This window comes from Girardinichthys multiradiatus, chromosome 6 (genome assembly GCF_021462225.1).
Source record: "Girardinichthys multiradiatus isolate DD_20200921_A chromosome 6, DD_fGirMul_XY1, whole genome shotgun sequence".
In the NCBI taxonomy this organism is placed as follows: Eukaryota; Metazoa; Chordata; class Actinopteri; order Cyprinodontiformes; family Goodeidae; genus Girardinichthys; species Girardinichthys multiradiatus.
In genome coordinates, this window is record NC_061799.1 from 21665817 (window position 1) to 21692794 (window position 26978).

At 39.9% G+C, this 26978-nt stretch overlaps 1 protein-coding gene across 2 annotated transcripts in view; it reads right to left on the reverse strand.

Moving 5' to 3' along the window:
• The window catches only part of LOC124869964 (ephrin type-B receptor 1-B), a 285573-nt gene that overhangs the window by 65092 nt on the left and 193503 nt on the right, over positions 1-26978 (reverse strand). For both annotated transcript variants that reach the window (XM_047368261.1, XM_047368260.1), the window contains exon 6: positions 11511-11635. In XM_047368261.1, coding sequence (XP_047224217.1) covers positions 11511-11635 — 125 coding nt within the window. The remainder of the gene's footprint in view (positions 1-11510; positions 11636-26978) is intronic.

Below are 26978 nucleotides of genomic sequence, written 5' to 3' on the forward strand. Positions count from 1 at the left end.
CCCGGGTGGGTGGAGGTGGCCCGGAGGTGGGCCCAAGTCGGGGCTCCACGAAGGGCTTGACCTGAGAAACGTGGAACGTGGGGTGAATCCTCATGGAGTTGGGTAATCTTAGTCATACAGCGACAGGGTTGATGATCTTGGAGATTGGGAGAGGTCCAACAAATCGGGGTGCCATTTTCCGGAATTCTACCCTTAATGGGAGGTCCTTGGCGGAGAGCCAAACTTTCTGCCCCACCTCGTACTTAGGGGCAGGGATCCGTCACCGGTTGGCCGTTCTTGACTGAACCAGTGACATTCTGATCATCGACCTCCTGGCCTTTCTCCATATTCTTTGGCACCTTAGGGCAGCCGTTTGGGCGGACGGAACATTAGCTTCTCTCTCCTGAACTGAAAACATGGGTGGCTGGAAACCAAACACAACATGAAAAGGGGACAGACCAGTGGCACTTGATTGCATAGAGTTCATGGCGTATTCAACCCAGGGCAAATTTTGTGACCACTTGGTCGGGTCAGACTCACATAATATACGAAGTTTGGTTTCAGCTCCTTGGTTGGCTCTCTCAGTTTGGCCATCAGAATGAGGATGAAACCCTGAGGAAAGACTAACAGAAATTCCCAACAACGTACAAAACTCCTTCCAGAAACGTGACACAAATTGCGGTCCTCTATCGGAAACAATGTCATTTGGAATTCCATGGAGCCTGAAATTGTCTTGGGTCAATATCTCACCCATCTCCTTAGCAGATGGAAGCTTCTCCAAGGGCACCAGATGAACCATTTTTGAAAATCTGTCAATTATGGTTATTAGTACAGAGTGACCATTAGAAACCGGTAGACCTGTCACAAAATCCATCGCTATATGTGACCATGGGCGAGGGGGAATTGGCAAAGGGTGCAACAACCCCGCAGGGGGGCGACGAGAAGGCTTGGCTCGACAACATTGAGTGCATTCAGCAACAAAGTCTTTGACATCCTTGACCAGCGATGGCCACCAAAACTGAGTTCGAACTGTCTGAATGGTTCTGCTGATTCCTGGATGACAAACTAAACGAGAGCAATGACAAGACTCCAGTACCTTAGGCACAAGACGTTCAGGGACAAAACAGCGATCAGGTGGACATGGTGGGATAGGCAGATCTCTAATGGCTTCCTAGACCTCCCTTTCCACCTCCACTCGGGACACAGACAACCTGATGGTTTCAGCAAGGATAAACTCCTCTTCACCCGCAGACTGAGATTCTTCAGGCTCTTGAATCCGGGATAGGGTGTCAGGTTTGCCATTTTTACTCCCTGGCCTATAAGATAGGGAGAAATTAAAACGACCAAAAAACAAAGCCCACCTAGACTTTCTGGGGTTTAGCCGTTTTGCTGATTTCAGGTACTCCAAGTTCTTATGGTCAGTCCACACCATAAACGGCTCCTTAGTCCCCTCCAGCCAATGTCTCCACTCTGTCAACGCCAACTTGACAGCCAATAACTCTCTATCTCCCATGTCGTAATTCCGCTCAGCCTGTGACAGAGTCCTTGAAAAGAAGGCACATGGGTGAACACAATCATCCTCACCTCTTTGGCTTAATACAGCTCCGACCCCAGTGCTTGAGGCATCCACCTTCACGATAAACTGTGTCTCTGGGTCAGGAGACCGTAACACTGGAGCTGACGTGAAGAGTTCCTTTAACCTATTGAAGGCCTTCTCTGCATCCTTATTCCACACAAATTTCACCTTAGAAGAGGTAAGAGCATTTAGGGGAGTAGCAACCAGGCTGTAATTTCTAATAAACCTCCTATAGAAGGTTGCGAAGCCCAGAAATCGTTGAAGCTGCTTGCGATCAGTTGGAACAGGCCATTCCAATACGGCCTTAACCTTGGAGGGGTCGACAAGCACTTGATCTGGGGAAATGATGAAGCCCAAAAAGGAAGTGGTAGTTATGTGGAACTCACATTTCTCTGCCTTGATGAACAACTGGTTTTGGAAAAGACGCAGGAGAACAGCTCCGACATGTTTTCTGTGGGTTTCCAGATCTTGAGAATAAATCAGTATGTCATCAAGATAAACAAATACGAATTGACCCACCATGTCTCTTAGAACATCATTGACGAATGACTGAAAAACTGCAGGAGCGTTAGTAAGTCCAAATGGCATGACCTTGTATTCATAATGGCCCGTAGGCTTGTTGAAAGCCGTTTTCCACTCATCTCCTTCTCTGATTCGGACCAGATGATATGCATTCCTTAGATCCAGCTTAGAAAATATCTTGGCTCCCTGGATCTGATCAAAAGCTGTGTTCATGAGTGGTAAGGGATATCTATTTTTAACTGTTATCTCATTAAGGCCTCTATAATCAATGCATGGTCTCAATGAACCATCCTTCTTCCCAACAAAAAAGAAACCAGCACCTGCAGGAGAGGAAGAGGGTTGAATGTGCCCTGCCGTTAATGCCTCATCAACATAACTCTTCATGGCCCTGTGCTCTGGACCAGACAATGAATAGGTTCTGCCTTTAGGGGGTGATGTGCCAGGAAGCAAATCAATAGCACAATCATAAGGTCTATGGGGTGGCAGAGCTGTGGCCTTGATTTTATTAAAAACTTCCTTTAAATCACGGTATTCTTGCGGTACCTTGGATAAATCCGGATAGGTTTCCTCTACCTCATTCTCCACACTGTCCTCCGTAGCAGCAGACAAAAGACAGTCATCGGAACATGACTCAGACCAACCCAAAACTTATTTTTTCTTCCAGTCGATGTGAGTGTTGTGTTTCTGCAACCAGGAGGCCCCTAGGACTACAGGAAGTTCAGGTGAATTAATGATCACAAAAGTTACTTTTTCTTGATGATTACCTCCAACTGTTAAGGTAATCTCCTCCGTCCTGAGATGTGAATTGTTCATGCTGTGACCATCCAAAGCTAGCACGTTTCTTGTGTCAGCTGACGGAATAAGTTTTATGCCGTTCTTATTTGCAAATGTTTCGTCCATGAATTCAGTATCTGCTCCTGAATCAATAAACACGGCCCCCTGGAGAGACAAAAAAGAGGTTTGAAAATGGGCAGGAAACAAGAAGGAGGAGGCAGATAGTTGACTTCGGCTCAGTAGAGACCTCCCTTCCTCTGCTGAGCCTGTCCTTTTAGTGGACACCTGAGTGCTCAATGTCCCTTCTCTCCACAATAAAAACAGAGCTTGAATCTTCTCCGACGATCTTTCTCCCCAGGGGTAATCTTGGTTCTGCCCAATTGCATGGGCTCACAATTATCATTTTCCTCAGTGAGAGGTGACCGACTTCTTCTCTCATACCGGTGTGCAGAAACCTGAGTTAATGATGAGCGACCCTTCTCATGGCGCTTCTCCTTCCTTCTCTCTGCCAGCCGAATATATATGCGACCAGCCAAATCCTCGAGTTGTTTCAGGGAAGAAGGACAGTCACGGGTCGCTAGCTCATCCTTGATGTCTTCTTTTAATCCTTTCATGAATGCATCTATTTGTGCTGCCTCATTCCAACGTCTCTCTGCAGCCAACAAATGAAAGTCAATTATATAGGTCGAGACAGGTTGATAACCCTGTTTGAGGGACAATAATCCTCTTGCGGCCTCACGACTTGGAATGACTGGGTCAAAAACTCAGATGAGTTCCTTGGAAAAAGTTTCATAAAGATTACAAGATGCAGACCTGTTATGCCATTCAGCAGTTCCCCACTGTTGCCTTTCCTGCCAGCAGAGATATAACAAACGCCACCTTGGAACGTTCAGTGGGAAAGGATGACGGCTGAAGCTAAAATGAATTTCAAACTGAGTTAGAAAAGCTCGACATTGGTCTGAGTCTCCAATGAACATCTCAGGCGGAGAGAGGCGTGGCTCCCTTACCTCTGCTGTTGTCCGAGTTACTTGGGCGTGGTTTCTTTGTGACGGTGGCGGCTCGGAGTCAAGATTGCCAGAGTGTAATGTGGAAATTATTTCCTCTATGCCGGAACCCAACCAGGAAAGGGTCTCATCAACGTGGGTACACCACTGTTGTGCTGGCGATGGGTCCATTTTTGGCCAGATTTTTCTGCTATGAATCAGAAAAAGGCAGACCCAAGATTTAGCCAGACACACTACTGAAAGTTTAAAAGGTTTATTCAGCCACAGGAAAACGTCACACAGGTAGCACTCCTCACAGCTTCCAGGAATCACTGAGGCAGAAAGAGGGATTAGTGACTTGTAGTTTCTCCAGATTTTGCAGGGATCAGAAAAGCCACTAACCTGCTTTTGTCTTGAGTGGAACTTGAAACTCAGAGGGGAAACCTCAGTGGGCGGCAGGCGGTGATCCCCACAGCACAGTTAAGATGTGACTTCAGGCTGAATAATCCAAGGGCTAGGCTGGCTCAATAATCCAAGGACAGAAACAGGGTCAATGATCGGAACAAGAGGCGTCAGGCAAGGGGCAAGCAGAGGCATAAACCAGATGCAGGAAACAAGGTCGACAACAAAAATCCAAATAGTCCGACAGGGAGCAGGCAGAGGCATAAATGCAAAATGCAAGGCAAGATCAAGAACAATGATCAGACAGGAAGGAACGCTGGATATCTACTCACGAATGGCTTTCAAAATCTGGCATCGTCTGCTTGTCAGAGTCAGTATATATCAGGGAAGACACAGGTGCTTGGCATTCCACAGATTGCACTACACTGCAGCAGCCACCAGGTGCATCTAACCTGCTGATTGCAGCCAAGGAGACAGGGTAGAGCAGACGTGCCAGAATCATAACAAATTATGTATTAAAGCATTTAGAAAGAAAGTAATAGCTGATTTTGCCAGGTGGAATGCCTCTGTGTCATGTTTTTAGTTCTGGGTATTCAAATTGTTATAAAGCATATTTTCAATGATTAGGTCTTTTGGCAGAGTATTCATGATCAATGACCTCATTCCCTTCAAAACCCTAATTCTTACCAACCAAAATCCTCTGGTCCTCATGTTCTGGAGTGATACCAAAACCTGTTTCAGATGTATCCATTCCCTCTTGTGAACGTTTCAACCATCTAAAAAGTAACAGTGAAACTATAAAGCGTTGTTCACACCTCGTTATGGATGAGCCCTTTTGCTTTTAGGAAAAATGTCCCGGTCAAAATAAAAGGAAAAAAGCAGACTGATAAAATAAATAAATAATAAAATAAAAAAAAATAAAAAACTATATATATATATATATATATATATATATATATATATATATATATATACACTGCTCAAAAAAATAAAGGGAACAGTCAAATAACACATCCTATATATGAATGAATGAAATATTCTCATTCAATACTTTGTTCTGTACAAAGTTGAATGTGTTGACAAAAAAAATCACACAAAAATCATCAATGGAAATAAAATTTATTAAGCAATGGAGGCCTGGATTTGGAGTCACACACAAAATTAAAGTGGAAAAACACACTACAGGCTGATCTAACTTTGATGTAATGTCCTTAAAACAATTCAAAATGAGGCTCAGTATTGTGTGTGGCCTCCAGGTGCCTGTATGACCTCCCTATAACACCTGGACATGCTCCTGATGAGACGGCGGATGGTCTCCTAAGGGATCTCGTCCCAGACCTGGACTAAAGCATCCACCAACTCCTGGACAGTCTGTGGTGCATTGCGACGTTGGTGGATGGAGCGAGACATGATGTCCCAGATGCGCTCAATCGGATTCAGGTGTGTCCATAGCTTCAATGTCTTCATCTTGCAGGAACTGCTGACACACTCCAGCCACATGAGGTCTAGCATTGTCTTGCATTAGGAGGAACCCAGGGCGAACCGCACCAGAATATGGTCTCACAAGAGGTCTGAGGATCTCATCTCGGTACCTAATGGCAGTCAGGCTACCTCTGGTGAGCACATGGAGGGCCATGCAGCCCTCCAAAGAAATGCCACCCCACACCATTACTGACCCACTGCCAAACCAGTCATGCTGAAGGATGTTGCAAGCAGCAGATCACTCTCCACGGTGTCTCCAGACTCTGTCACGTCTGTCACATGTGCTCAGTGTGAACCTGCTTTCATCTGTGAAGAGCACAGGGCACCAGTGGCGAATTTGCCAATCCTGGTGTTCTCTGGCAAATGCCAAGTGTCCTGCACGGTGTTGGGCTGTGAGCAAAACCCCAATTTGTGGACGTCGGGCCCACATACTGTCCTCGTGGAGTCGGTTTCTAACTGTTTGTGCAGACACATGCACATTTGTGGCCCGCTGACAAACACAGCAAACCTTCTTGCCACAGCTCGCATTGATGTGCCATCCTGGATGAGCTGCACTACCTGAGCCACTTGTGTGGGTTGTAGAGTCCGTCTCATGCTACCACGAGTGTGAAAGCACCACCAACATTCAAAAGTGACCAAAACATCAGCCAGAAAGCATAGGTACTGAGAAGTGGTCTGTGGTCCCCACCTGCAGAACCACTCCTTTATTGAGAGTGTCTTGCTAATTGCCAAAGATTTCCCCCTGTTGTCTATTCCATTTGAACAACAGCTGTTAAATTGATTGTCAATCAGTGTTGCTTCCTAAGTGGACAGTTTGATTTCACAGAAGTTTGATTTACTTGGAGTTATATTGTGTTAAGTATTTCCTATATTTTTTTGAGCAGTGTATATATTTTGCTATTTGTTATTTTGAGTTGCATCCTTTTAAGCGAGTGTTTGTGTCTGTTGGGTGTTTGTGTCTGTCTGGTATAAGAGGTTTTCTCCAACTAATCTCAAACTAGCTATTTTGATGCCATTTTTAACAAAAGTCATCCCTTCTGTCATTAGACATTTGTTTTCACATATTTTGTTGTGATAATTTAATAAATTAAATTGTGTCTAATAATTGTTTTGGGATTTTTTTGTTTCATTTTCCACTCAAGGTTTTGTGCACTAATTTATTTACAAAAAGCCAGTAAGAATGAATGAAAGGATTGTAATAAAAGGAAAGTTTTCCTGTATGACTAGCTAGTTGATTGTAATTGTTTGCAGAACTGCAAAAAGTCTATCGTTTTTCTATCGGTAACAATTTTAAAGAGACCAGTATAACTGAAATGATCTGCCTATTTAGATTGTGGTGCCAATGAACTGCCACAGTGAACTGGTTACTTCGTCTCACTTTTATTCAGTCAAATCTTTGGGTGTCCTGTCAGTTGAAAACACATTCCTCATAGCCACCACTTTTAAAAAGGCCGCTGAGACATTATATTTTATTCTAGACTATAAAATGTGTGCCATATTGGACTACAAAATAAGCCTCTCTTTATTTCTTATCATTTTAACTGATGTGTGTATGTCTGTGTGTGTATGAATCTTACTTGTGTGTTTTTCAAAAATTGCCAACCAACCCAAAATGGACAGCATGGCCACTTGGCACTAGGACAGACATGGTGGGATTCCATGTGTCCTCTTCACAGACTCAGTTGCATGCATGCAAATAACCGGCACACACAAAGGCAAACCGAGGAGTTTATGAACACAAATTCTAGTCTCGAGTTTGTAACAAAAAAATAAATTATGGAATTATTTCTATGAACCCTTATCAAAGTAAATATTATTAAACCAAACCTTCACCCTAATGAAGTAGAAAAGACAATATAAAATTCCCTTTGAATCCTACAAATTCTTTCCATTTCTTAACTCGGCAGTCTGATGTTTACTGAAGTAATTTTCTTTTTTTAAGGAAAGTTTGTCTGCCTCAGAAATTTAGTTTTCTTTTCCTTATACTCCATACTTTGAGATTTTTCTTTGTACAACAATTATTTTTACAATCATTGTGTGACTGTGTGAGTTGGGGAACAAAGGGGTGATTAGTAAAAGACAATATTAAAAGCAAAACTTGCCCCTCATACATCTCCACATATCCACAAAATGTGGCCAAAAAAGTGAGCATCTATTGATGTCCTTTCCTTTGTTTCATTGCTAATTGCATACAAAACACTGTGCCAGTCCTGTAAAACCTTGGATTTTCTCTTGCGTTACCTCACACTGCTGCATGACTTTACTATTGTTAACCAGAATGGATACAGCTGCACTGCTGCTGGGTCTTGCACATACACAACTACACAGACAAACATCCAGCTGTTCACACACACACCCTCTTCCTGACACCATCAGAGCTGTCAGCAACCAGAGCGGGTGGCTGCTCTGCTCCAGCCTAATGGAGGGCCTGACCTCCGCTATGTCGAGTTATTTCCACCCTCCCAAAATTTTCAGGCAACCGTATGAAAAAAAAAAAAAGAAAACGGTATTAAAAAAGGAAAAAGAAAAGGAAGAATGAGATTTTCCGTTTTTCTTCTGAAAAGCTTTAAATCATTTAACCTTGCTGTGTAGTTTAAGATCCTGGGACCACTTATTTTGGAATAAGTAGGCAGCCTAAAGAAGAGAGTATCACCTGCTGGGTCAACAACCTTTAACATTTAGTAAGGATTTCAGGTGAAAAGCTGGAAAATTATCTTTTAAGTTATTACCTAAATCTTAGACTCTACACTGCCCCAAGAAGGCTTTACTGAATAGCTTGTTCACATTAGTGAACAAACACCATCATGACAACCAAAGTACAAACCAGAGGGGTCAGGGATACAGTTCTGAAGATGTTAGTTGATATAACTAGTGTCAGGCCAGACAAAGAGGGCATTGATCTGAGAAGCGGCACAGAGGCTCCTGGTAAATCTGGAGGAGCAGAGATCTGTAGCTCAGGTAGGAGAATCTCTTATAAGGACAATTATTTGTCATGCACTCCACACTTCTTTATGAGAGAGTCACAAGAAGAAAGCCATTGAAGAAGGTGCTCTGGTCAAAAATTAAAAATACTATGAGTGGCAGTTAACTAACTATGCTCATCTACCTGAAAATATCATCCCTAAGCAGAAATATGGTGGTGGGAGCATCATGCTGTGGAGATTATTTTTCTTCAGCATAAACAGAGATGTTACAGAGAACTGGGAATGGGGTCTAGAGTCACCTTCCAGCTGTACTATGGCTTCTTATCTTTTTCAGCAGTTTTAATGACAACCCTAATGTGGGATTTTGTTGTTTGAAATTACCTTTTTGGTTATACAATAAGGTTTTGTTTTATTTATTTATGATCTCTCTCTGTTTTATCTCTTCAAAGAAGCTACATTTTTGTTGTGTTCAGCTATGATACCCTCCTGGAGAAGGGCATTGGCTGAGCTAGTGCTGCCAATACCTTAATGTTCTCCTTATTTCTATTTTTAACCCAAACTCTCTCCAAGGCAGACACATGATAAGATTTTGTGGTGACTAACTGTATTTGCTTTCTTTAATTCTATAGAATTTAAAACTTGCTCAAAGCTTTTTAGTGGTGTTTCTATTCTAAAAAATGCCTTAAAATGAGCTACTACTGGTATTAACTCTCTACTTTTTATATTCTATAGAAAGTACTCTTGGATCAGTGCTTCTGTGTTTCTTTTTTTGTGTGTATGCTATGTCTTCTCAGATCTTAAGTCGTTTGTGGCAGATGGCCGCTCACAATAAGCCAGATTCTGCTGGAGGTTTTTTCCTATTAAAGGGGAGTTTTCCTTTCCACAGTCAACACAACACATGCATGCTCAGTGTGAGGGATTGCTGCAAAGCTATGGACTCATTGCAATCAACTGTCTACTATCACTAGATACTCGTCCAGGAGGAGTGATTGATGTAGGTCAGAGACCTAAAAATTGACTATGTTTCCTAAGACAGAGGACTTGTGTTTAAAAATTTGAATAGTAAAACTGAACTTCACTGCATCCCTAGGAGCAGTTGTAGTGTGTGTAATTGACATTAAATGTGACTGTATTATTGGAATAAATTGGTTGTCTGTAAACAGTTTAAAAGAAAGAATATTATTCGGTTAAATTTGTCAAGGTCAATATCTGTATAAGAAGCGACAATTCTGGATGAGTATGAGACAGTTCCTGTGAAATTGAGTGAGCAGGGAGGCAACTCTCTGCGGACCTAGGACTAGTCGACTGACAGAGACAGTGAAGCAATCAATGCAACAGCAGAAAACAGTGTGACTCCTCATCTTTAGATATACACATAAATATATATATATATATATATATATATATATATATATATATATGAAACTGAGAAGAGGAGAAAGAAAAGCAGAAAGAGACATAGAGGGAAAGAGATAAAGACAAATTTGGTGCTTAATGAGGTATAAAAACACATATCTGACATCTCCGTCAGCAGAGTCTGGCTGAAGGAAAGTCTGTTTCGAACGTGTGAAAAGCCTTGTCAGATCCAAAATACAGAGTGTCAAAAGAGGACCACCAAAGGGGAAATCTCATCTCGACAGCCCAGTGTGTCACAAAGCAATCACTCTGACTCACCTCCTGTGTCTTACTCACTCTCACACGGTGGAACGTTTTCTACACAGATAAGACATTTCAAGTCTGGAACAAATAGAGGGTGATGTAGGTACTTCAGCCTGGCAGCATGGAGCACAGCCTTAGTCGTCACCTGAATTATCCCGGTGCAAATAGCAATCATGTCCTTGATAGTTTGCTAATTTGTGATTATGCTGTGCTCATTTATTTGTTTGAGGAAGCTCTAATCTAAACATCAGGTTTGATTGATATTCATGAGGTAATGGGGTCTGTGTCAGTGCTATTTACATGGCACTAAACTGCCTGGAGGATAAGGTGTGTCAGAGCCATGTCAGTTGGTTTCAGCTCCCTGAGCCGTGAAACATCAGAGGGAAGAAAAACAACACTGAAGACCTGAATGCAACATCATTTTAAAAAACAATTGTTGCATGTTCCAAAAATGTTTACCGTGACAAAACTATTCTAAGCTGACGCTGTGAATATTGACCTGGGAACCTAAGACACAGAGAGTTTGTGAGAAGTAAAGAACTCAACACTAAAACACACACACACACACACACACACACATTAAAAATTCTATATTGATTATTATCTATGTGAAAAGCAAAAGCTGAGTGAAGGTGAACTAAGTCCCAAAGAAGTTCTAGAATGACAAAAACGGTCAAAAAAGAAGAAACTGTGCTTTCTGGGCTTGGTATACCTATTGATCTGCTTAAGGAAGACAAACAAGGCCCAAAACAAAACAAGCTTAAGTCTACAGGATCTGAGTATTATTATGTCCGAAGCCTTGGGAAAAGCTTACAGGTCAATACTAAAGCAGCGTAGTAACAGAAGGGTAGTGCTTGTGACTTAATAAAGCAGACGTATTGTGTGTGAGGAGACAGGTCGATGCGACTCCCTCCAGACGCAATGCATTTTCACAGCAGGACAGGGTTACTGCACTGTGCAGAGTGGGCCTGGTGCAGAGGTCAGCCTTTTCACTTCATCAGCAGCAGAAACCAAAGAACAGTAGGAGAGGTGAATGGAACACAGGAGCAGAACATATTATCAACCCAGGGGGACAGCTTGCAGATGTACCCGGTAGAGCTTAGATTCTGCAGCATCGCATGTTACATCCTCTTTATATGGAGAGCACAAGTTAAAGAAATTAACCTGGACATAAGAACACTCATGCAAATGCACATAGTCATAGCTTACCTTCTCATAGTAGCGGAGCTCATAGTCAAGGATGATGCCATTGGGTTGTTCTGGTTGAGGCCATGATAGTGTGAAGCTGTTCATGGTTGAGCTGATCTGGTGCATAATGGGAACAATTGATGGGGCTGCAGAAACAGAGAGAGTAAACAAAGTAGGGCTTTTTTTCACAGTTTTTCCATTAATTTAAATACATAATGATTTAGAATAATTCTGCTGCTACAGTTCACGGTTTGCTTCTGCTTCACTAACTCTGGACGAACAGTAGAGTTACATTGCCTTGCAAAGTAATCATACACCTTGGAGCTAAATATGGTCAAATAACCCTGTTTATGGATAAGAATTAGTTCAGCTGGTGTAGATTAATTAGCTGATAAGCCATGGAGCACATGTATTCAAATCCCTTGAACTTTTTCACATTTTGTCACATTACAGCCATAAAGGTTTAATGATTTTTATTTACATTTTACGTGATAGATCAAAACAAAGCTGTGATAATTGTTAAGTTGAGGAAAAATGATACATGATTTTCCACCCTTTTTTTCTTTTACTCTGACCATGTTTATTTTTACTTTGCTGCTGTTGAACAATTTTTTATGTTGTCACATATCGGAAAAATTTTTTTTAAGTTAGTCTGAATGTGAAGAAATGAAGGTCCTTTAGCAAAACATCAATTCCAGTCATGTCTTTGAAGTATGTGTGACTATAAATGACCGAATAGGGTCAAATATTTTTGTGGAATTTATTAGAAAATAGGCCAGGCTGCCCTGCAGCTGGAGCCATTTTAAGACTTTGGGATGCTGAAGGAAGTAAATCATTTGTGCATACAGACGATCTAGATAGTGTAAAGTTGTGAGATTTAGTTATGCTACTATCTAGAGATTCTTGCAACATTAGAACTTGTGTACATTCAATAGCAATATGTGTGGTATATGTTACATTATCGTCGAGTTGCAACACTATTCCCACACAATTTTTCGACATGTCAAAAAAAGCCTGACTTGGCGAGAGGTTAAATTACATATGCTACAGCAACAAATGTATAGAAAGGCTAATTTAGAAAGTTAAATACTCAACTCAATACAACGAAAGTGTTAACCAGCTATGTGTCAACTATTTCTTTGCTGTTCTGTGACTACAGATAAAAGATAACTAATCTTTAGCATGGTGGTGCCTCAAACAGCTTTAACATACAAACATAGTGCATAATGCACTCTAAATTATTCTAATTTTGCATTAATATACAATGCTATTTTACTTAGGTAGAGTACCCTAACATTAATCCAGTAAGTACTCATTGTAAATTTAATCTGCTGTTAGTTTGAGTAGGTTTAAATATAGGAGCTATAATGGTGTATTTTCAAAGCATAAAACATGTTAATGCTTCACATTCATTGACTGAGTGTGCAGCCCTGAAATGCCTTCTGTAGTGCCATGCTACATTTTGAGAGGTCGAGTGTCACACTAGCTCTGTCATTTAAAAAGAGTTGAGGTACAGGTTGCTTTATGCAAAAAAGGGTCAAGCAAAATATAGAGCTTTTGGAGGCCGAGGGAAAACTTTAAAAAGAACATTTGATAATCTAAGATTTTTGTGTGGTTTATTAATCTCTTAAACATTTTCAGAAACAATCAAATAAGGCACTGAAATAGTTGATATGAAACCCTGTTGCAGTCATATGTAACCAATTATGATTTGCATGTTTGGCTGCCTGCAAGATTTTGTTAAAGGACATCCAATTAAGCAGTGTACCTTTAAATTATTGAAACAAACACCATTATTGGATCACACTGTAACATTAGTAACAACAAGATATGCTACATTTTAAATTTTTTCTTTTTACATGAGCATAGCCTGTCAACGAACTTGGTTGTAATGTTTTATGCTGTTTTAATTTAAAACAACATTAATTATTAATTTAAATAAATCTATCTAGACAAATGCATGACTTAAAAATAGACAAATTACATGCTGACAAACAGTTTAAGGCTAGTTGCTTTCCTCACTGTACCTAAACAAATGTTTTTTTACATAATTTACAAATTTTTCATGTTGAAACTAAATCAGCTAACTTAAACATAAACATCTTACTTTCATATGATATGATATGATATGATATGATATGATATGATATGAGGGATAACATGCAGAATACTAACAATTATAGTTTTACAAACCCTAATTGTATTAATATACAATCCCGAAAAATCACCATGAACTGATTTGTATATGAAATGTTATTTGTTGAATCCATACATTTGGAAAGGTATCAGTACAGTGTAAATACCAATTTTCCACCCTTCAGCCTCAGTACACCTGACTGCACACATATGGCCTGTCAGTTAACCTACTTAACCTAGATACATGGCAACTTAATCAGCGTTTTCTTTTTTTTAATGTTTTGATCATTTCCTTTTTGTTTTTTTTATGTTTTTATGGTCTTGCCTCATTCAGTTCATTTCCCTATGCTTATTATTGCATGTATTAGTTCTTTCTTTTGTTTAGTTTCTTAGTTTATTCTAATTTTCTGTTCTTTGTACATTTGGATTTATTTCTGTTACATCCTTGTTAGATTTTCCCTGTGGGTTGATATTACTGTGTGCCTCAGTTCAGCTTTTCATCATCTTTATTAAGTTCCTCCCTCAGCCTCCCCAGTTTCTGTCTGCCACAGCTACTCCACATTATTCCCTTGATTACACACACACCTGCATTCTATGCCATTCTCCACACTTCCCACAGGACCCTAACTCACTGATCCTCTTTGTTCACTAGAATTTTCCATTGCATCCCTTACCATGCCTGTTTCTTCCCTTGCCTATTGTACTGCTTGTTTCTTCATCCATGCTCCATGTCCTGTTCTACTCGTGCCATACTGTATGTTTGCTTATTATTTGCAAACCTACTTATCCTGCCTTCTCCTGGGTTCTACTCCAAAAACCACACTTTTGAAACTGCAGTGTCATGCCACCTCATCACCTAAACCATCCAGCAAACCTCAAGTATAAAATATTTTTACAAGTTGCACATTTGAATTTTACCATTAAAGGACTGGAAATAGCTAATTCTAATCAATCTCATCATTATCTGTCTAAGCAGTTATTAAAATGTGTTTTAAAAAATTAAAATGATAAAATTAAAAAATACTGTAACAAAGACATTTATTAGCTTTTAGGTGCATATTAATCAATATCATAATTATCTGTTTAAGTGTTTATATGTTTAAGCAGTTGTTTAAATGTGTTTTAAGAAATGAAAACGATAAAATTATAAAATACTGTGAAAAGGACATTTATTAGCTTTTAGGTGCATATTAATTCAAATTTGAACACCAACCTCTTTAATCTGTTGAGAGCCACTAAAAACATAAGTCCAATAATGACTTAAACTACATTGTACAATAAACTAACTTGTAAGAATGTGACTGTATCTAACAGGAGTTTCACTTAGTTATAACACTCATAACATTTGGTGCCTATCAGGTACTTGTCTCTTAACACCAATGGCTAGTTTTAAGCCCACCAAATAATCAGCATCTTTCTGAAAAGCTCCTCCTATTAGGACTCATAAAAGGGACACTGAATGATAAACCTGGTATGTTTTCTGTAGGTTTTTCCTGTTTCCATATACTGCCTCTGCATAGACACTGGTGCTACATTAGAAGACAAATCCCTACCCTTTTCACCTATTGCAGTAGTTTGCAAATCATGTTTTATAGGGAAGGGGGCTTATTCTACAGTTTGAGTGCCATGTTATTCTCCTGAATGGGAAAATGCAAATGTGAAACAATGAATGGGATCTGTTTATGTGGATTCTGCTCCATCTGCCCTTGTTGGCTTTCCCCTCTAGTGCCTCCCTCATTCTCCATATAGTGACTGTGAGCGCTGAGCATCACCTCGGTGCACTCCAGCCTCTCTACTTCTCAGGCTAGTTCATGCTCCACTGACCAGGGTGAGGGCTTTCTGGGCCGCATTATCAATTACCAGCCACAGGCAAAATTCCTGCAGTGGGGAAAAGATACCATGGAGGGAAGCTCTTATTTTCTGGTTGCAATTTAGTTCTTGCTTTCAGATGCACAAATAATGTCTATTTCATTAAGGATTCCTGTATAGACATGTCATATGGGTAACTGTAAACCAGAGCATACCCATTAAGTGCAAGAAAATATATGGTACTGTTCATTAATTCACCTGTTGCTGTATACTTATTGAGCTCTAATGGCCAGTCAAAACTTTATAGGGTTTTTACTGTAATTTTCATTTAACAGGGATCATAAATAAGATTTACTGTTTATTTCCATATTAACAAACTCCCACTCCTAATGCTGCTAACCGTTAAATAACAATTAATCTTTAAAGGGCAAAAATCATATTATTTTAGTCCCATAATATATAATATAAACATTATTTCTTTACATTATACATTATATAAACATTTAAAGTAAGCAAGTAAAAAATTAGCGACCTTTATATTATTTTTAAAGCAAGTATGTCATTTTAAAAGCACTTTTTTACAACAAAAAAAGCATTCATAATCAAGCCTTTCCTAAAAACAGGAAGTGAGTACCATATATAGATGATAATATGCAGTGTATGATAAACTGTTTTCTTGATTTAAAAAGAGGATCTTTTCACAAAACTATGTCAAATGGGTGTGTAACTGCTAAGTGGCAACAAAGAAAAAGGATGGATTGAGCATCTTGGTAGAATTTATGACCTCTGTCATAGTAAACCAATACAGTGGATGGAGTTCTCACTTTCAAATGAATAACAGTCACTCTGTAGGACACATTTTTTGCTCCTGTAATATGAAACAATATCAGTCGCTGATTTCAGAAAAGCAACAACCCAATCTATGAGGGTGTTTGAGGAGGGAGTACAGTCAGACCACCAAAGCCAAAACAGCTTTTTCTTACCTTTATCAAGGTAAGAAAAAGCTTTAAATTCAATTCAAAAACATTTTTTAATACCAAAGGGAAATAAAATATTTTTGGTAGCTCCTATTATAGTGTTTTTTTTTTTTCATAGAGCAGTTGTAGATGCTGATGGCTGTGGACAGGAAGGATTCCCTGTAGCGGTCTGACTTACAGCAGATCTGAAAAAGCTTCTGACTGAAGACACGTTGTTGTTGTACAACAGTCTCATGAAGAGGATGCTTGGGGTTTTTCATAATGCTCTTCATTTTATGAAGAATCCCGCTTTGCACAATGATCTCCAGAGGTTCCAGAGGAGTCTCCAGAACAGAGAAGGCCTTCATAATCTGCTTGTTGGGTTTTTTTTTAAGTCCCTGGCTCTGATGCTGCTTCCTCAACAGATGATGGCAGAATCGATCAAACTCTCCACAACAGACTTATTTAAAATATGCAGCATCTTGCTGCAAACAAAGAAAGACCTAAGCTTCCTTAAGAAGTACATTCTGCTCTATCCCTTCTTGTAGATGGCTTCACAGTTGCATCTCAACTCTAGTCTGTTGTCCAGGTGAACTCCAAGGTATGTATACTCCTCCACCACCCCCACTTCTTCTTCCATAATGGATATAGTGTAGAGCTATTTCTGTTTGTCTTGAAATCTACAATTGTCTCCTTTGTTTTATTCACATTCAAGATGAGATTATTGTTTCCACATCATGCCACAAAGTGGTCCACCAGGTCCCAGTACTCAGCTTGTCCATCTCTGATACACCTCATGATTGCAGAATCATCTGAGTATCTCTGCAGATGACAGGACTCTGTCTTGTACTGGAAGTCTGAGGTGTACAGAGTGAAAATGAATGGTGAGAGTACAGTCCCCTGTGATGCTCCTATGCTGCTGACTACCTAGTTAGACTCACAACCCTTCAGTCTCACAAACTGTGGTCTGTTTGTCAGGTAGTCTTTGATCCAGGAGATTGTTGAGGCCTCCACCTGAGTCTTCTGGAGTTTCTGACAAAGCAAATCAGGTTGGATTGTATTAAATGCACTGGAGAAATCAAAGAGCATGATCCTTACGGAGCTGCTGGCTTTGTACAGATGGCTGTGGGTTTGTTGAAGCAGGTGTATGATGGCATCTTCAACTCCACGGCAGTATATGCTCGTCAGCTGAAGGGGGTCCTACTGGTTCATTTTTTGCCTACAAAAGCGGGCCAGCATGAGGCTCTCTAGGACCTTTATGATGTGGGATGTCAGGGCAACAGGTCTATAGTCATTGAGGACTGATGGGTGAGTTTTCTTTGGTGCAGGAACAAGACAGGAGGTCTTCCACAACACTGGAACCTTCTTCTGGCCCAGGCTAAAATTGAGGAGGTGCTGCTGAATCCCACAGAGCTGGTCGGCACCGGCCTTCAGGACTCTAGGGCTGACACAATCTGGACCGGCAGCCTTATTTCGGTTCAGTCTCTTTAGCTGACTCTTCACCTGACTTCAAGAGACACACAGGTGGAAGGAGGAGGCAAAGGGAGCATCAGCGTGTTCTGATTTGGTTGAAGACAAACATGCAGAAGCAGAAAGGTCCATGGCTGAGATGAAAGATAAAACATTTGAGGTGTGACAGGAACTGTGGGTGTGATGTCTGTTTGGCTGTGTTTAGTTCATTGGCTCTGTCCAGACATCCAACAGTCTGATGTCCCTTCTGCTTGAAACCTGTGATCTTCTTCATCCCTGACCACACATCTCTGATATTGTTTTGCTGGAGCTTGCTCTCCAGGTTCTTCTTGTACATCTCCTTGATGTCTCTCATTTTCACTTCAAGTTGTTTCTGTACACTCCTCAATAATTTCCTGTCTGAAGGCTATTTTTCTTGTTAAACAGGTCCTTCAGGTCACTGGTGATCCAGGGTTTGTTACTAGGGAAGCATCTAACCGTTCTGGTGGGGATGGTGTTATCCACACAGAGGTTTTTATAGTCGGTTACAGACTCATGCATTGATGTCCTCTCTATGTGGCTGGTACAGTGCATCCCAGTCTGTAGCCTCAAAGCAACCTCACAGGGCTTCTTCAGCTTCCTGTATCATTTGCATAAACAAATCCAACATTTTGTTTTCTCTGATAGAGCAGCTGACCAACTGAGGTTTACAGCCAGTTTTGCCTTTTATCCATCTACACCTGTCTCTGTCAGTACAAAACAATTCAGATGTCTGCATATGGTGCTAAATCCAGAACTATTCTCTCCGAACGAAACTTCTGCATGTCTTAGACACATGAAGACTGGGTTGCCTGTACTTTACTGGACTGGACCAAAGAGCTCTTTAAATCGTTCTGTAAGGAGCCAGTTTGCTAGGTCTTCAAACTACTACTTCAAAGTAGTAGTTTTGTCTGTAGTCCTGGCTGTAGTCCTGGCTGCATTGTGCTAATTTATTTTCTTTTCATGTTTTTTTTTTTTACACATTTCCTGATTTTGTACAGAAAATTAATATAACAACTCTGAACTACATCCCTGGCCCTAACAATGGATAAATGGTAAAAATTATGATACAGTATATGCTTGTTAAAATACTTGAGTAACTCATCAATATCTACCCTTACAAGAAAATAAGTTGTGATTCTGAGATGAGCTTGACAAAAAAAGGACAATTTGCACATTTATATGTGCCCTTGTAACCTGTGTGACAAGCCTGTCAGTGACAATGTGCCGTGGCTGTATGAGGGTGAGATTCAGCTCAATGACGCTCTGCTGTCCCCTCCAAGTGCATCCCCATTGTCACCCTGGGACAATGATGTTGACAGTGATTGGTGACTGTGTCCCAAGTTTCTCTCGCCACCCTCCATCCCACCAATCCCTTGCTCCTAGTGCTCCACTTTTATCTGGCATCACTTGGAGCCCCTGGCTTTTAATGCAGAGCCTGGCTCACCATTAATCAAAGTCAAAGCCTTCAAGCATCTGACTAAGACAGAAAGCGAAAAGAAGAAGAGGATGGAGTAAGATGGATGGAAGGAAAAGGAAGATGATGAAAGAATAAAAAAAAACGTATTTACCTTTGTAGGTATAATCCGCTGTGGAATACAGATGACTTAGACCAACTTTATGTGTATCTGACATCAAACTGAACTTCTGTTCTCATTATTGTAACTTCATCGTGCATCTACCATAATTTAAATTTAATGGCGAGGGGTCAGCAAATTGAGCTTGTTTTTGTACATCAATGATTTACAATTACATTTGTATTAAACTTGGACAACATTTAACCTGCAACAGCAAAACTGAATGCACCAAAGTGATGCTCTTGCTTTTGGGTACTTGAATAAGTAGAGAAACTGCAAATACTTGCAAAAATGAGTCTAGTATTGGTTATACTTCAAAGTAGGTTGAATTTCTTCACTTCACTTTTTGCTGATTTATTTTAGCAATTTCATAAAAGAGGATTGCATATACAGTGCTTAGGAAAACATTAATACCCCAACATTTATGCAATAGAGCAGCTAAAAGTAGTACATAGCTTTGAAGTGGTTTTCAGTTTCTTTTGAAAGCTAAATTTTGAAAAGGGTATTCAGCTGCCATTTACTCAAAATCAAGAGCAACCAGATACCCTCAGTAATCTACGTGTAATCTACCTGGGTGCAATATAATCTTTATAAAAATTTGTATTTAGTTTCAATGAATAAAGAGAATCGTAAAGACTACGAATACATACCAGACAGGTCAGGAATGAAGTTGTTGAGATGTTTAAAGTAGGATAAAGTTATAAAACGATGCTCCAGGGTTTGCACATCTTACATATGGGGCTTTTTTGGAACAGTGACAAGAAGAAAGCCATGACAAGTCTTGTTTGCCGTTTGCCACAAGGCATTTAAGGGACATGCAAATATTTGGCAGAAGGTAGTGTGGCCAAATGAGACCAGACTTTAACTCTTTTGCCTACATGTACATAATGCTATTGTGGCATACAAATAACACTGCACATTACAGGGGTTGGACAATGAACCTGAAACACCTGTCATTTTAGTGTGGGAGGTTTCATGGCTAAACTGGACCAGCCTGGTAGCCAGTCTTCATTGATTGCACATTGCACCAGTAAGAGCAGAGTGTGAAGGTTCAATTAGCAGGGTAAGAGCACAGTTTTGTTCAAAATATTGAAATGCACACAATATTATGGGTGACATACCAGAGTTCAAAAGAGGACAAATTGTTGGTGCACGTCTTGCTGGCACATGTGTGACCAAGACAGCAAGTCTTTGTGACGTATCAAGAGCCACGGTATCCAGGGTAATGTCAGCATACCACCAAGAAGGACGAACCACATCCAACAGGATTAATTGTGGACGCAAGAGGAAGCTGTGTGAAAGGGATGTTCGGGTGCTAACCCGGATTGTATCCAAAAAACATAAAACCACGGCTGCCCAAATCATGGCAGAATTAAATGTGCACCTCAACTCTCCTGTTTCCACCAGAACTGTCCGTCGGGAGCTCCACAGGGTCAATATACACGGCCGGGCTTCTATAGCCAAGCCTTTGGTCACTCATGCCAATGCCAAACGTCAGTTTCAATGGTGCAAGGAGCGCAAATCTTGGTCTTTGGACAATGTGAAACATGTATTGTTCTCTGATGAGTCCACCTTTACTGTTTTCCCCACATCCGGGAGAGTTACGGTATGGAGAAGCCCCAAAGAAGCGTACAACCCAAACTGTTGCATACCCAGAGTGAAGCATGGGCGTGGATCAGTGATGGTTTGGGCTGCCATATCATGGCATTCCCTTGGCCCAATACTTGTGCTAGATGGGCGCGTCACTGCCAAGGACTACCAAACCATTCTTGAGGACCATGTGCATCCAATGGTTCAAACATTGTATCCTGAAGGCGGTGCCGTGTATCAGGATGACAATGCACCAATACACACAGCAAGACTGGTGAAAGATTGGTTTGATGAACATGAAAGTGAAGTTGAATATCTCCCATGACCTGCACAGTCACCAGGTCTAAATATTATTGAGCCACTTTGGGGTGTCTTGGAGGAGCGAGACAGGAAACGTTTTCCTCCACCAGTATCACGTAGTGACCTGGCCACTATCCTGCAAGAAGAATGGCTTAAAATCCCTCTGACCACTGTGCAGGACTGGTATATGTCATTCCCAAGATGAATTGACGATGTATTGGCTGCAAAAGGAGGCCCTACACCATACTAATAAATTGTTGTGTTCTAAAACCAGGTGTTTCAGTTTCATTGCCCAACCCCTGTATCTTCAATGCACTATTCCGTTTATGAAACTTGGTGGTGGCAGTCCAATGCTTTGGCAGTTACAAGGAAGCAAGTTAGAGTTAACGGAAGGACTGATGATTCACCTTCCAGCATGATACTGACCCTAAACAGAGAGACAGGGCTACAGTGAAATGATTTACATCAAATCATATTCATGTGTTAGAATGGACAATTAAAGTACAGAGCTAAATCTAGTTGAGAATCTGTCAAGGCTTGGGAATTAATGTTTACCGATGCTCTCCATTTGCTCCCCAAATACAAATAACCACACTTTTCAGATTTTTATTCGTAAAAAACAGAAAAACTATACATCATTTTCCTTCCACTTCACACTTACACACTACTGCATGTTAATCTATTACATTCTACTAAAGCTTGTAGTTGTAACCTTCCAAAATTTGAAAAACTTAGAAGTTTTGAATGTTTTTGGCCAGCTCTGTACCTTCATATCAAATTCCCAGCTACAAAACCTTATTCCATTTGAGGTTTTCACTTAATGGAAACTAGTAAAAGAATGGGTCAGCTGATCTTGCAGCCACGTTGTACTCAACATTGCAAATAAAAAAGCGAAAAACATATGGAGACCTTAGCAGCTACAGGTATAATCTAACCAGATCTTTCTCTGATGTGCAGTTGAAGTTTTTACTTTAAGATTCTCTCCCACTACCATGAACCATGCAGACTCCTAATAGGAATTCAGAGTCTTATATGAGGGGAGCAGTTCAGTCATGTGCTGTGCTGCAGTCAAAGTCATAGTTTCGACGGCTGCTACCTTATTAACAGGGGCTCAGAAGGCCAAGCCAGCCATGACTACATGGTAATGGCTCTCTCTCAAACATCTTGAAGAGGGATCAGTTCAGCACCGGGGATTTCTCTCAAATACCAGTGGCTTGAATGATATTTCAAAATCACATTACACAAGGAGGATTCTGAACACAGCTATATGTGGTTCCATTTTGTGAGCGAAAAAGTAAAAAGGAGAGAAAAAAAGGAAGCCATTCACCTTAAACACAGATTCACACTGCCTCAAACACATAAAGACATAGACACATATGCCCACTGTCACTTATTACAAAATATAAAGACATTAGAAGTGACATCTGGGCTCAGAAGCATTCAAGTTGATACGTTTTCTTCTTTTTTCTCGCTTGCAGCTAATACCTCACCTTTTGGATCCGGGGACAGGATCTAACATCAGTAGGAGCAAACATCAGGTAAAAGAAAAATGGCACACCACAAGGCTGTGAAAGCCGTTGGGGGTGGGGGTAGGAGGTAGGGTACCCCTTAAACAAATGTAAACTGGAGAGACATAATGAGTAGTGCCCTGAATATCTCCTAGGGACATGTTTGCCTAGCATATCATCTGATTCTACAGCCCCACAGGGTGTAGATGTCTCTAATTCATCTGGATGTTTGGACTTCAGTCGAGTGCTCTGGATCTCACTATCTTAAACACAACCCACCCGATCAGGCTTGCCCATAAAAGGCTGAGGACAGCAATGTTTGTCTTTCTGCGGGAATAGCTCTCCAAACACCAGCCAAGCAGAGGAGGATTGTTTGTAGATATAATTGGCATTCTGTGGTCTGAGAGATATTTGGCAAATAATCTAGGTCAAGAAGGCTGTGCCAGTGAGATCATAGTGCTATTGTGCATTAGGTGGCAGCCATGTGACTACCTCACATTTGTCTTTACTTCATTTTATCATTTTAATGAATTCACTACAAGTGGGAAGTGTCATGTTCCCCCGAAATTCAACAATATGCCATAAAATAGTTAATTTCTTTCTCGTTGGATATCAGACAAATATGACTAAAACTAGGCCAGACATGAATAATCACCTCACAGGGTGCAGTATATAACTTTTGTGGGGTTGTACCTCAGTCTCTGTGGGTGTATGTATCTCCTGGAGATCAAAGGGCCATAAATGAACTCCTAAATCACCCTATTGATGAGTTGTTTCTCTCTGACACATGCCAGGATTGAGGGCAGTTAAATGGTCTTATTGATTTATACTATATCCCAATCAAGACCGCCCCCTTACTCCCCTTTTCTCCTCTCAGATCTTTGATAATCATTGCTCTACTACTAGCCTATGCTGCATATTACTGCTGGTGAAGATGATTTTTTTCTGCCTAACATCAGTCTACACTAAAGTCAGGTTAGTTTAGAAAGATTTTAAAATGTATTCAGCACTGTAAAATTTAAATGGTGACATATAAGGAAAAATGGGAGAAGGTTTAAAAAATAGAAAGATAGGGTTTACATAAATCTTTTGTAAAATTTTCTGTTAGCCAGACTAAAATGCAGACATACAATCTTTAAAAAAAAACATCTACGTGAATAAATTAATTCTGTCTGGGACAGACGTCTGTCTGACCTAACACCCCTGGATCAGATCTGCTAGCATATTCATCCATGCATGTCAGTTAGTTTATCCAGGAATTGCTGTTGAAAACTTTCTGTTTTGAATGTATTCAAACACTTTTTTGCTATTTTACATAAAATTGTTATTTCTAAAAGGAGAACATTTTTATATTTTAAAAAGGTCACATGCCTTCTTGCTACAGGCTTTGTGTCCCCACAGAAAGAGAATATTTTCTTTCTCATTTGTTTCATACATTCTTACCATGAACTCTTTGTATCCTTCTGCATTATCAGTGGCCTTCTGCTAAAAGCCCCTGTCGATGTGCAAACAGTGCAATTACCTGGTGACAAAAGGGCCACATAAAGATGGACACAAGCCTGGAAGATTACCAGAGGAAACCTCATTACTGCAATAGGCCTCAACAACAGGAATAGGCAATGCTTATTCTACATCTATCTGTCAAGTGTGCTATTAGCCTGTCAAACAGGTACAGTCAGCACCATTAGGCCATCCTTATAGTCAGACCTATTTACCCCATCATTTGCCCTCCTTCACTGTCATGGTCCATGTTTCTGGTAGAAAACAAAAAATCAGACAGTTTCTTTATCTTGATTTATCTCTCCTCCCATTCCACTCCGAACTCTGCACTGGACAAAGACAAGTGCAGTTGGTCATTATGTTCCTCTGAGAGTTGATGTAATGTGGTATGCTATTCACTGGCCGAGCCAAATTTGATTTAGAAAATATGCTCTAATCCAGGAAAGAAATCTGGATAAACCAATTATAATTTTATTGGTCTCAAAGATAAATGTAGAGTAAGTTAATTCAACAATTAAAGCTAAAAAAAGGACTAAAATGGAATACATATGACATGAGGTATTCCATCACTGGATGGGACAATGTATTCGCTCTCCTATGTGTAGAAGAAAAGTACGGTTGAAACCAGATATTTACATGCACCATATAATTTTTTATTTCTCACTGTCCGACTTTTAGTCAGAATTTAGAGACACGCACCTTCATATTAACAGCAGCAAAAGCCTCATGTAGGTCCTATGATGACATTTTTGGGTTTTTTGGAGACATTTTCGCATTTCTGCTGTCAAGGTAAACTTGCCAACATGACCAGACCTGGGTATGCTGGCAGTTGTTTTGGAAACTATTTGCAAACTATTTTCTCTGCAGTAGCATGACTGATTTCACATTCTTCAGAGAGCTCTTTAAATCCCATATCACAAGCAAAAACTCTCGCAATATTCTTTCTGAAGAAAGATCATCTTTTTATCTTACCATGTTGTTCACTTTCATTTCAACAGTCAAGAGAACACCAAACCAACTGTCTCAAACTTAAACTGGGCAAGACTCCATCAAAACACTAAGCATAATTTATTCCTCACCAGAAATTTAATTTTCTGTTTATATATATTTTCATTTTTCTGTTAGTTTATATCTTCCACTTTGAATGTCCCAGTATTGTTTAAACTGATGTTAAATATCTATGTCCAAATATGTTGGAAAAACGAGTGGGTGGATGGATGAATGGAATTACGGACGGATGGATGGATGGACGGACGGACGGATGGATGGATGGATAGATGGATGGATGGATGGATGGACAGATGGATACTTTCATTTTAGAATGATGAATAGGTCGAATTTACATACATCACCAGACCACTATTGTAATTTAGTTTAATCTGTGTGATTGTAACAATGTGTAACAATGATGAGTAATGTACTTTACTGACATTACTTACAGTTCATTTTGAACTTTGTTTAATTTAATAGACTTATAGCAAACCTGGTAAAAATCTGGCACACATTTACATCATTGCTATTACATCATATTTTTTCAGACCTGCATATCAATGGCTCTGCCACTCAGGTGTCCTTTACTCTCATGTAGCACTTTTTGTCAGTATCTCCATTACTGAGAGAGGTTGTCCAAAAGCTGCAGATGTAGGAGGGGCTCTTTAGTTTATATGAAACAAATTTGACTTATTCTGCTAATTTAGTACTGTGCTTTTAATAATGTTCAACATGTGCACCTGGGCAGATGAGTTGGATAAATTTTGCATTGCAGATATACAAAGGTTATGGTGACTTTTTAAGAGTGTAGCCAACATTTTCCAAGACTGAATCCTAGAAAGCTGCAACCTATTTTAACCCCTGGCTTTGCGACTGTAATACATTACAAATGCATTACAAGTGATCGTTCAAATTAAAACCACAAAACAACACCTTTAAAAGCTTTGAAAAAAACAGGCAAGCCTATTTAGTACATTGCAATGCTCTATTGCTAAATTCCACCCTAAGCTATTTACAACTGTGTTCAAAAGGATCTTTCTCTATGGTTTGTCAGGGGCTATGGAGCAGCAAGTAAGCAATACTTAGAAAACGGTAATGTAAACCAAAGAATATTAGACATATTTAATTTGTTTCCTGACTCAAAAGATAAACAAAATGTGTTTATAATTTTATCCAGACTGTTTAGTCCTCTTCTGCTGTGTCTATAGAGCAATATCTTTGTGCACGTATGTCTGATAGGCAATCTGTTTAGAATCTAATTTTTGAAAATTTACATGTTTAAGAAGCTTTCCTGCAGGGGTTTTTGTTAAAATGCCAAATGTATATTTCAGTGCTATGAAAAAAAGTACTTGCTATCTTACAAATCTTTTCTGTTTGCACTTTTTTTTGTCACACTTAAATATTTCAGATCATCTGACCCTTTTGAAGTTCTCGAATTATGGTTTAATTTTTTCATAGAAGCAGTTATTTTTTATCTAAAAATTTTATTAAATTATTAAAGATTATGAAATGAAATAATTCTTTTAAAAATACCCTTTACTTTTACTAAGGGTTTGTATTCAAATTTAATAATTGTTTTTAAAAAAGCAATAAAATAAGAGACCTGTAAGGACCACATACTGTTCAACAAGACAC